General features: G+C 38.0%; 1 protein-coding gene across 1 annotated transcript; it reads right to left on the reverse strand.

Moving 5' to 3' along the window:
• Nucleotides 1-2,531: 2,531 nt before the first annotated feature.
• Nucleotides 2,532-12,196, reverse strand: LOC145467973 (serine/threonine-protein kinase STK11-like). Its single transcript, XM_081451630.1, has 10 exons — nt 11,679-12,196; nt 11,422-11,505; nt 9,657-9,746; nt 9,212-9,278; nt 8,921-8,986; nt 7,206-7,342; nt 6,783-6,910; nt 6,170-6,227; nt 5,143-5,318; nt 2,532-3,415 (listed from the first exon to the last, which is right to left on the reverse strand). Exons 1-10 carry the CDS (start codon nt 12,014-12,016, stop codon nt 3,321-3,323), a joined length of 1,239 nt encoding a protein of 412 aa, XP_081307756.1. The 5' UTR covers nt 12,017-12,196; the 3' UTR covers nt 2,532-3,320.
• Nucleotides 12,197-12,557: the final 361 nt, after the last annotated feature.

Raw genomic sequence — 12,557 nt, forward strand, 5'->3', positions numbered from 1 at the left:
ACTGGCCCCCCTGTAAATCTGTCAACATCAACTGTTCGCTCTATCGCGGGTAACTGGGGCCTCATGATAGACCGGGGGGCACGTCTGCTATTTCCACTCGCCTACGGTGCCTTCATTGTTACATATTTCAGTTTCTTCCATTTTTAAAGGGGCACTGTCAGGACAATTGTGCTGCATTTTTTGATCAAATTTGAGAATCGGTGCTTTCGAAATGCAGCTAGAACGCCAATATAAAGATATTAGAGTGCAACTTCTTCGGCAAGGCCACCCAAGCAATTATTATTTTTTTTGCATTATCACCAACAGCGTTTGCGTGTTAAAACAAATGAATTGTAGCTGTTGTGTGCCAACCAACTTGCTCAGATCGATAATTTTAGGTCTTTTGCGAACATCCAAGGTTTTCTTCAATCAATCAGTCAATCAATCAATCAATCTTTATTTTATTTATAGAGGGTAAAACACGTAATAGTATACAACTAATAAACTTGTGACCTTCTGAAATATACAACAATTTGCACATAATTTTTTCGGGTGGCCTTGGTTGGAGCTTGAGTTGGAGTTGGAGCATTGTAGGAGAGTTTTTGCAGGAGGGCAATTTTCGAGACACAGCGACAAAAATCATCCCGTTATTTTAAGGTTTTTCTCTAAATACTTTCTGGAGAATCATGCACGTGACAGCACTCCTTCGAGTTGAGCTTCCGACAAATTTTGGGAGGTGCAGTTATTCCTTAGGCCACGTCCACACCACGCCGGAGAAATTTGAAAACGGAGCTTTATTTCTACGGTTAGGCCTTCCGTCCAAACTATTCCGTCACGAAAACGGAGCTTTTCGAAAACGCTCTTCCAACCAGAGGAATTTAAAACGCCGGCTTTGCGTTTTAGTGTGAACGGAAAAACGAAGCTTTTCGTAAACGATGACGTTACGTTATGACTGAATCATGATTTTCCTCCGCCCAAGTTTTGACCCCTAAAGCTCAAGCCACACCCAGATTGCTCTTAGTTTAGTGGTTTAATTCGAATTTTCCCACGAGGATCCCCGACCTTTTCACATAAGAGTTCCCTCGGGCTGACAAGCCGTTTGTCAGTGGTCACGTTCATTCAAAACATAACTAACATCAAACTCCGAAGTATCATTTCTTTATCAAGTTGTAATTGTACAGAATTGTACCCCAATCAGTCTAGTTCAGGGCCGTAGCTAGTAACAGGCAAACCGAGGCATTTGCCTCAGTCATTTTTTTCGCTTTTGTTGTTTGTAGTCATCAAAAACACCCTAAATTCCCAGGAAGAGAATTAAACCATGGACATTGCCTCAGTCGCAACTCATTTCTTGGACACTGCCTCAGTCATAATTTGTTTCTGGCTACGGCCCTGTAGTTACTGATATTTCGCTCAGAGGAGAACACACCACGTAAGCTGAGCTCTTTAATTTTTATAGATAAAGAATGGACGACAAATATTTCTACAATAATAACGTTACAGCAAGCTTGTTGCTAGTAAACAGAATTACCATTCAAATTCGTGTTAGTGCGTGCCGCTGAACAAGAAGACATGACTGCCCCGTACAACGTAATCATTAAAACATAACATAGCGAGTATAGTTCATTGAAAATGGTATCTTTGTACAAAAATAAGCTTAATTCAAATAAAATTTTACTAAACACTTACCCGAGTTGCGAAGTTTCTTGTCGCGTGCACATCAATGGTCTGCTTCGGTGATATTGGTAAACAGAAACAGGGTCGAACTCAAATGAACTAGCATTTGCAAAGCAAGTGACGAGTGATTTCCTCCTTTCTTCTGTAAAAACTAAGTTAACGAAAATACTCCACGTTCTTGTCTGTGGAATAACCTCGTATTTGAATGAAATAGAGGGAAGCGACAGCAATTTTTTACTCGCTTTGGTAGCCATGAAATTCTTCTTCCAAAGCCGGCACCTCTTCGCGTTTCCAGGCCGTGAAAAATAACTTTAAACCGAATAATCCTGTTACTTCGACCAAACCACTGAAATACAGTTTCAAGAATTGCATTATAACTTTGAAGCAAACTATTTTCATCCATTTTCCTGGAGCTAACGAACTCTCAAGCGTGAATTTGGCGTGAAATTCGGTTCAAGAGCTGGAGCACGTGTTGAGCCAGTTAGCACGTGAGGGACGAGGGGTTGCCACAGGAAACCAAAATGGCGCTCAAAACATTTCATGATCACGCGAAGTTTACCGACACCCTCGCTTACTTAAGGGAAATCGATGGTTTCCTCCCCTCCGAAATATACTTTTAATTTCGATATTGTTAGCAGAAAATTATCACAAAATTGACTTAGTAATCTTATTTTCAGGGCCCGGTTGTTCAATCCCGGGATTAGGTCAAAGCTAATCCAGGAAAAGAATGAGTTCCAATTTTTTTTTTTTTTTTTTTTGTGAATTTTTTATGAGGTTTTCAGTTTTTATTTTCTGTCCTTAAGTTTGATGCCAACAAATCATAAATTCTACAAAATCATAGACATGAAAAACACTTTTGATCAAACGTGATATAAGCGAAACAAAATGAACGCTTCTTTAATACCATAAAATCAACGTAGAAATTACATCATTTATTAGTAATTTAAGACAAAATTTTTGAAGTCATAACTGCATTTGTTCCCAATAACTCTCTTAAAATTAGAGATCGTCTTGAAAAGAAAAACCATACCCTGGTACTAGACAAAAGCAGAGGTATGATTTTAAAGGAGCTCAGTCACGGTTTCCGCATATTGAAAAGTTTAGCCTCAATATTTCAAATTCGTCGTTCGTAATCCGTGTTAATCTTCTCCATCCTTAGCCATCCTTGTTCCTTTATGGTTTATCATTATGTCTTTGGTGTTTTTCTATCTTATTAAACTGTTGTTTTCAGGTTTCCTACCATTTAAAGGTGATTTTGTATGTGGCCAAAATAACTCAAAATACCGTGACTGAGCTCCTTTGAATAATAAGTATCATTTTAAGGATTCCTTTAGTATGAAGGCCGATTTGGAACATCAAAAAAAAAAGACTCAATATAACAGCGACATCGTGTAGCTCCTTTAAGTTTCAACGCAAGTACGAAATGTGATGGATTGTGGTGTAACGTTATTTAACTTCCCAGTTATCATTAATAATATGTATAATATTATGTACACGTGAATATGTAAGAAAATGTAAGATATGATTATCAATGACCTGTGTTAAAAGTCGTACATAATGACACAATCGAATAATAAAATGCACAATTAATGGCAGTTTATTGCAATACAATAAGAACGGGTTCATATCCCATATGTTAAATTAATGTTAAACTGATGCTGTCAATTTTATTGGGCTTTACACGATCCAAAGCTTGGTCTCTTTAAGATGGACCTTCTCTTGCTTGGAGTGGTGGGTGATTTGATACTATCCAATGAATCATCTGCAACAATAATAAAAATGTAGATATCTTAATTTTAATGTCTTAGTTTCACAATTTTCCACACAAATCAAGTTGAAAATAGCTCTTTATTTCTACAAACGTTGCATAATAATAATTTTATTATATGACCGCGTAAAGTATGAAGCCGTGTGCAAAGAAAGTCATGTCTGATAACTCACTGGGCTCATGGATTTTGCAGTCAAGCTAGTGGTTTTCAGTGTAGGGTAAGTAAAGTTTCTTGGGGACATGCTCCAGGAAATTTCAGGGGTGTGTTCCTTTGGGGTAATCTGCATCAGGATCAGTGATCCAAGATCTTTTGAATCATGGTGCATCAAAGGAGTTGATGAATCCGTGGCCAGAGTGGATTCATTCCTTCCTTTGGTGCACCATGATCTGAGTGATCATGGATTACTGATCCTGATCGAGATAACCCCAAAGGAATGCACCCTTTGGCTTAAAATATTAAAGAAGTACCAAGAGATGTAACTTTCTGGGGACTAGTAAGAATGACTAGGGCTAGTACAGACATGCACATTCATAGCGGTGTATATTGTTTCTATGCCCCTGACTGGGTGAGTACAAATGAACTGAGAAAAAAGTGGCAAGTTTTAGCCTAGGCAGGAGATCACACAATAGAATTGAAAAGTGTGAAATAATTACATGTCATCAAAGCAAGGGTGGGAGGGTAAAAAACTGGATACAACTTAGGTCTCCATAACTTGGTGAATAAATGTGCATATATACGCAAAGGAGGGGCTGTACCTACATTCATTGGGGTGATAGGGGCACTACATAAATTTGTGCCGCCAAGTTTCATGGACATTTTCACAATGAGAAAAGCCATTTCTCTCCTCTCACTCTAGTTTTAGTTTCCTGCTTAACAGACTAAGAAATAAGAGTGGTTACATTGTACTCACTGTGTCAAGTTAAGTAACATATCAAACACAAAAGATCATGTTTGCCACATTTCCAAACAACAAGAAGAGAGTTGAAAATAGGACACATATCAGAGTATTTTTGATGAACTTCGAGGTGTTTGAAAATGTGGTCAAACACGGTCTTGAGTGTTTGATCTATCTTCCTAGTCAAAACTAAAACTAAGGAGAAAACAGACAAATAAAATTTGTAAAAATCTTTGCTAATTAATATTTAGAGTATGAGCTCAAGATTTCTATGAGGTGATAGTTGATAAGGTCAAAGGCCGAATCAATTAACTATCACCTCATAGAAATCAAGAGAAATGATCTAATCGTTTTGTTAGAATTCTATAACTGAAATTAACAGAAATTATGGTTTCCAATCATTTTTTTAGGTATTATTTAACTTCACACTTTAATAAAATCCCACAGACTGAATTGTCATTGGAAATTTGCAGTTGTTTATCCACACGCACTCGTTTTTTCAATAATTTCAATTTTTTAAAGTCAAAACACCATTAATGACCTTCTTTTAGTCTTCTCAGGAATTTAATTATCCATTTACATCTAAATGTTACTCCAGAACTTTGGGAAAACGGAAAAACGTCACCACTTCGTAGACGACCAACCGCCACTGCACTCTAATGGATGATAGTGTGCGAGTAGCTCAGTCGATCAGATTGCAGCATTTGCATTAGTATACTAGTAGAATTCTTCTAATTAAGATTAGACATCCACACACTGTCACAGTCATGTCTTTTGTGTGAACTTGATGAATTATGAATGAATTTGAGAAGGTTGCTTCCCTACCAGCTGAGTAAGACTCGTCATACTGACTGGGGTGTCCTTGTACCTCCTCGTCCAGTGAGGGATTATGAAGATCATCTAGATATGGTACAACGCTCATACTCCTCAGCATGTCACCTTCTTCAAGTGGCGGAAAAGGAACACAGTAGTTCGTCTTGTGGTGGTTTTTGAATACCCATCTAAAAATTGAAAATTTGTATCACAAAGAGGAATTAATTGCTGGGCATAATCAGTAACCTGCCACCTCAAAGACTTCCCTTCCTTCATCTTTCTGTTACAGACACTCCTGCTTTTTTAGAGCCACTAACCATAAAATCATGACCTGTTGTTCTTTGTTGTTTCAAAAGCCAATGGTGTTCCTTATTTTGAAATGTGCTAGGCAGCCCACATAATAAATTATTCATTCAAGGCTTAAAATACATACAGTGGGCTAACGGTTAGTACAGCTGTACATTGGACTGCAGATCAAGTAGCCAATTTCAGTCGTCCGTAGGAAAAAGGATGGCAACTGGTACATTTACGTGTACCCCTAATTCTCAGTGCACAAAACCCTTAACAACACTCATAAAAACGTATAGAAAAGTTCCAAAATCTCCAAATTTAGCATATAGCCAATTCAGTTAGTGTAGCTTTCCTTCAATGTGCCTAATGGGCTGTGTTAGGTTTGCAAAATGTACAGCCACCATGTTTCTTCCTACAAAGGATTGGGTTTGATTCCTGACTGAGATGATTGTCTCTTTGGGAAAAACACTTAACTCCTGCAGTACAACACTTCACTCAGTAAAAGATGTTGTAGGGGTGGGGGGCAGGGAACTTGTAATGGACTAACATTTCCATCCAGGGGGTGTAGCAATACTTCTAGTTGCTCAGGAAATCAGAACACATTTCAGCAGTGTGAAAAAGGTTGGCCTGAGTGCAACACAACAACTTGTACAGTGTACAGTTCCATTTTCTTATCAGGGTGTGATACTCTGCAGAAAGAATTCATACAGTTGACCTCTATTCCTATCATTTCTATCTTAGGTCATACCTGTGTTTTCTTATCTGCTGTATTGTTAGTCTATCTTCTGGATTTGCATTAAGCATACCTAAGAAAACACAAAAACAATGTTTTTTTTTTCATTAGGACATGGAAACAAATCCTGTAATCTGATTTGGTTCTTAGTGTGGTTCGGATTTTCCTATCTTTCCATAAAGCTTTCCTGAGTTTTAAAAGGGATTTGAGAGCAAGGAAAAACAAAGAAGTTACATTTATTTACCCACTGCTGCTAGGGTCAGCTCATATAAACAAAAACTGTGACCTCAAACTTGAAAATGCGGGGCAAGAGGAGCATGATATCCATGCCTGCAGACAAGTTTTGTGGATATTTTCACAGTGAGAATAGCCATTTAACTTTCCTCTCACTCTTCATGCAGTCTTACTTTCTTGCCAAACAAACTGGAAACAAGAGTGACTTAGCACCTTCCTTTATAGGTCAACGTTTAGTCCACTATAATCCACCAAGGAGTTTAAGAACTGTTGGAAAATGAAATTAATGTCCGATCACTCGAGCAAAAGGTTCCTGTTGTAGGTACTGAAGGCCAGAAGAACCTGTTACCCTGCATCTAACCTAAACTGCACTGCCTCTTCTCTGCACTATTACCTCTTAGAAGGTCAGCCAAAGAATCATCCACTTCTTCAGGGACTGTAAACTCTCCTCTGCCAATATTTTCAAACAATTTATAGATATTCTCTCCTTCAAAGGGATATTTTCCCGTAGTAATGTTGAACCTGGGAAATATTACAGATGTTTATACAAACTAAGAATTCAAATTAAAAACAAACCTGGCTGAGGAGATGTTCATAGCCCTACACAAAAGTGCTTGCCTGTGATCAACTTGACATAAACCATTTGTGAGGAAAATATCAAATTAAAGTTGTTTACTAAACTAAAAACCGAGCCAAATTCAAAACCACAACACAAAACACAAAGCTTAATAATATTTAATTGCCTCCACAATAATTAATTTGTTCTTTTATATATCAGAATCCATAAATTAAAATTCATGGCATGCCAAACACCTACAGTGTGACTCCAGCAGCCCATATGTCAACTTTAAATCCAGAAAACGTTTCTAAGCCATTTGCAATCTCTGGTGGTTGGAAAGCAGGAGAACCCTGGCTTGTCCTACAAGTGTCGTCAACAGCAAATGGTTCCAACCGCTACAGCAACAAAAAGTAGTTGAGAAACACTCATTGACTCGAAATAGCACCATTTTCACATCAAAAATGTGAAAAATGTGGGCTCACTTAAGAAACATCCCTGGAGGATCTCCATGTAATTTAAGCAAGGTGAACACCCATAATTACTTACCAGAATCCCACTTAGGAGAGAGGTATGATTTGAATTGAATTAGGAGGTCTTTTGATGGATGAGTGCTCTGTGAAACTAGCAGAGCTGCACAGTGCAGAGTGCAGAGAAAAACCGGTTGTGAATACAGAGAGCATGATACATGTACATGTACAGTCAAAGTGAGAGTGCAAAGTATAGAAGACCTTTTTAGCTTGGGAGATTTGTTGTCCCATTTCAGACCATGTGATGATACTCTTGGGAATTCTTGCTTTCATATTGTCGAATAGTCATGTGTATATGAATGAATAATTTTTAGACCGTCCAGGTGTTCTGTGGACAGCCACTTTTTAAAGAAAATTGTTTTATTTTTCATATGTTTCTTTATAATTGTTCATTTGAGCAGGCCCTATAGCGCATTTTGGATGACCACTAAAAGCCTGCTGTTTTACATGGATAAAAGAACAATTCTCTACAGGATATCACATGGTCTGAAATGGGAAAACAAAATGCCTAAGTGAAAAAGGTCTATTGACTAGTATACTGGGGAATGCAAAGCACAAAGTGTGTATTCATGTACAGCTGTTTTGAGCAAGATTGGCCTCAAAAGTGTAAGAGTGCATGTGGCAATGCTGAAAGTTAAGTTGTATGTATTATGGCAAGAAGTGGTTGCTGTTGTTTGATCAAATTACACAGCATTTCAAGGCAAAGAAAGATGAAGCCACAGATAAAACTATTAATTATTTCTTCTTCTATCGGGCTAAAAACCCCTGAGAACTTTGACCAACCACTGGTAAATTACTGACACTACGCATAACTCATTTTGGCTTTGCTGCAAACTGTAAATCCTCTGTTAAGCCCCCCCCCCCACCCCTCTAAAGTGCTCCCCCTTATTCCAAGGAAGAAAGTTATTAAGCCCCCCCCCCCCTCCCCCTTATTCCACACAATCAAGTTGATCAATAATAGACTGTATTTGTAATGTCATCCCAACTGTAACACTTCACGTCAACTGATCCGGGATGGTTTATTCACATGTTGAAAGCTGGAATTTGTTTTTTATCTTGGGCTGATTGACCTCGAACTCTTTTCCATATAAGACAGGCATTGTCCTGGTCCAAAACAGGAAGTACAATGTAGGTAAGCATAACCCTAGTCTGTTTCTTCCTCCTTTTTTGTTACTGGTAATGCGTTTTGCTAGGAATTAAATGAGCCCCCCCTCTCTCATAAGCCCCCCTCAAAAGTGCTTAAAATAAACAAGCCCCCCGGGGGCTTAATAGAGGATTTACGGCAAATACATTCTTAAGTTTATTTTTAGGACAACCTTTCCTGAAATAGCTGTAATACAAGGTAACAAACAAGCAGAGTAAGAACTGTTAGTGACCATGCACTGAGCAGAAGAACATAAATTTTCCTTGGCCCAATATACTAACTTTATACTACTATATACTAACCTCAGCAACTCCAAAGTCTGATATTTTTAATGTCCCATCAGTGGCAAGAAGTAAATTGCCTGGTTTGATATGTAGCCTTAGTTAAGGTTAATTAATATCAAACATGACTTTCCTCTAGGGTTGTCTGCTGTCGGTACATTTTGACAGAACTGCCAACAAAGCTTAAGGTATACATGTACATGTAACTTGCTGAGATCTTTATTTAACTAAACAGGCAACTTAACAGAGTGAGTAATAATCATTTGAAATGAGTATCTGGCACAAAATATATTATTTACAGCAATCCAAAAAGATATCTTTATGGATAATTCCTTGACAGTGTAAGTACCCAAGACCATTTAGCAACTGACGAAAATACCTATAACAAAAAATAATGCTGCGGTTATTTATTAATAAATAAAGTCAATAACCATAACTATACAAAATTGTATAAATTAATATTGTTATGCCACTTTTGATAGTCCAAGTGTAGAAAATAACATCATCAAAACTTTGCAGACAAGATTCAAAACTGCAGTGGAAGGAAAATACATTTTTTACCTAAAATAATGAAAAAGAACTAATATTATAAACTGCTGGTAGCAGTCTGTTTTTTCCCTCAAAATACCCCACTTGGCCATACTGTTCTTTTGCATTCATGATGGCTACACACTTGTCTAAGTGACTCTTAGAGAAAAAAAAATGGCTGACAGCAGTCTACTATTCTTATAATTGCTATAACATAGTCACAACTTACCCATGGGCCTGCCAGATTGGGAATTTATGCTGTTCAGTACTATCTAACATCTCTTGCAACTCTCCAACACAATATTCCATGATCATGTACCTTTGAGGAGAATCTGTTAAGGTAAAGTCTGTATACAAGCAAACTGGCCTATCAGACTGGGGCTTATCCTGGTTTCTGTACCATGATGTTAGTAGGAGTATTTCTACACCCCCTGGGTGGAATGCTAGTCCATCGAAGGGCTACCCCCAACATTGAATTCACCAATACCCATTTAAACACCTGAGTGGAGAGAGGCACTGTGAGAGTAAAGTGTCTAGCCCATTAGGACACAATACAGTGTACTGGCTAGGGCTTAAGCCAGGGACCCTCGAAACAGAGATGGGAGCACTCACCATGAGGCCACCACATTCCCAGAATCTGTAAAGGCCTATACAGAATTTGGTTGTCAGAGAACTGATTAATAGTTATAGTTTGACCTGAGCTAATATGCAATAACATTCTTTTAAACTCGAAAATGTAAAATGTTAATTTTCATCATTTTAAATAAAGATATCTCCCTAGATGAAAACAGTTCAGAAAGGAAAACTTTTCAGGTACGTAGCTGCAGAGCTTTTAAAAAACATAAACCAACAACAGCTGTGCATAAATGTTTCCAGATGTTCACCTATTTTCTTTTAAAAAATGAAAAAAATAATGTAAATGTTTAAGTGTAATGGTATCTGAAGGCCAGTCTTACAAAACAGCCCAGACAGGAAATAACATGTAAGTTCCAAGAGTAACGATTCTCGAAAGCAGAGACCCAGCAAAAGCAGCCACTCACTGACACTTTAGTAACTGTAGCTACATGTACATGTAGAAAAACCCATAAAAAGCAATGTCCCTCTCTCATAAAACCACACCAGCTGTTAATCTTAGCGGTGTACAGGATGTTTATTACATTTTTAACCTCAGCTGTGCTTATGGCTTAACAAGCTTGCACAAGACTCCTGTACATGTACATGTAGCACAGAGGTACAAGTAGACCGAGACTAAATTGAGACTAATGTAGCTCAGAGGTACAAGTAGACCGAGACTAAATTGAGACTAAATGTTACAATAACTGGCAACTTATTCTAATCTTATTGAATGACACCAATAATATTGTTGTCATTATTCCCTTGTTTCAACTTGTCTGGTTCTCAAAGATTTCAGGTTAGGTCCTTGCTAGACTTGCGAGGTATTCTACAACTGTCTTGTAAAAAATCACAGGTGCACACTGATAACTGATCAACATCTTTCTCATATTTCACTTCTCTACAGTGTCACGAGACAAGACAAGACATGACAAGACACCTGTTAAACAAATATAATTCACTTAGTCATGATGAGCAAATCTTATTCTTGTATGTCTGACAATAATAACCTGGAATTTGCATACAAAAAATAACTCATTTTCACACGTCACTAGTGAAAGATCAATATTTAGCAATAAAATTTCGCGTTACATTGTAGTTACATGGATAAAGATATCCGCTTTCCCGTGTTCAATGAAGATGATATGCTAGCTAACACTTCGATTCAAAACAATCAAATACATCGTTAAAACAAAACATTCCAACTTGATCCTTCAAATATTAATTCATACTGTTATCGTAACTACAACAAAGTAATATGCCATTCACAAAATACTACACAATACGACAACACTTAGCCGGCTTTTTCCTGTAAAAGCCAAAAGAGACAGAAAGCTATCCAACATCAGGGACGGTATAACTGTTTTCGCATTAAAGGATACATCTTCTGCTTTTGTTCGTCGTATATAACATCGTACAGTTTAATAACATTAGGATGCCGCAGTCGTTTGAGAAGCTGAATTTCTCTGTGAACGTCAAATCAAAGGAATGTTTAATTTGCGAAAATCATTGCGGACTACCTGTCAAATATTAACGTTACACTTTGTAGTGAAGACGATAAGTTTTAGAAAACATTTCGCACCAGTTAAGCTTACTCTTCGAAATACTTCATAATAAATTAATTATAACAAGCTCTCACCTTTGAACATTTAGCTCTCCGTTTGGAATTCGCCGCAATTTTCGCCGCTTCATAATTTTCACCGCACAGCGTCGAAGATTTTCACTATCAAGCATTTCCTTGACTTTCCCGTAGGACCCTTCACCAAGCGCATCGCCCATAAGATACTTTCCTATGAGTTTAGCTCTCTTTCTTCGTGGTTGGTAAATAATTTGATCGGAGTCGACGCGATGAAAGAAAATGTTTGGATTTTCATCTCCTAAAAACGCGGGGCTGTCAAGGTCATTATACAGACGGTCTTGGCTTCCTATCACAAACAGTCGCTGAACACCATTCTCTACAATCATACTGTCCACCATTTGAAGGCATTGGTCTCCCGGACCAAACGAAGCAATTATCAATAGCTGTTCATTGTATTACCGTATTTCATTGAATCTCGGCACAGAACTGTACTCGTCAACATCCGCCATTTTGTTTCCATCCTTACGTCACAGCAGCCGGCTGACGTCATTCATGCCCAAACTTCCGGATTCCGCTAAGAGTCATTGTGTTTGATGCCGTGACCCCAGCAGCGGTCGACACAGCACCCTGGGTCTCTCATCCTTCTGCCTTTCTACCTACGAAATAAAGGGTTTTCACCCTGAAGAAGAGCTATGCCCGAAACGTTTATGATTTATCTCAAAATGACACTTTGACATTTTTCCATCCTATCAGTTTTCAGTTTTTATTTTCTTTTGAATTTTTATATCCATTCGAGTGTCACGCATTAACTGGGGAGACGTTCATCCCAAACATTATTGCAGATATTACAGGAACGAATAAAAGGTTACTTTTTCGGTTCATTTATCTGCCAGATTGGTAGGGTATGAGGTGCTCAGACCACTTGTCCACTCGAAACGT

The sequence above is a fragment of the Orbicella franksi genome, chromosome 14 (genome assembly GCF_964199315.1).
Source record: "Orbicella franksi chromosome 14, jaOrbFran1.1, whole genome shotgun sequence".
Classification (NCBI taxonomy): domain Eukaryota; kingdom Metazoa; phylum Cnidaria; class Anthozoa; order Scleractinia; family Merulinidae; genus Orbicella; species Orbicella franksi.

Bases quoted from the DNA above. Each gene is read 5' to 3' on its own strand.
- LOC145467973 (XM_081451630.1), bottom strand. From the start codon at position 12,016: ATGGTGGACAGTATGATTGTAGAGAATGGTGTTCAGCGACTGTTTGTG. The intron at 7,343-8,920 runs GTTAGTATATAG...TTGTTGCTGTAG, and splicing joins CAGACTTTGGAGTTGCTGAG to CGGTTGGAACCATTTGCTGT. The intron at 5,319-6,169 runs GTATGACCTAAG...TTCAATTTTTAG, and splicing joins CAGCAGATAAGAAAACACAG to ATGGGTATTCAAAAACCACC.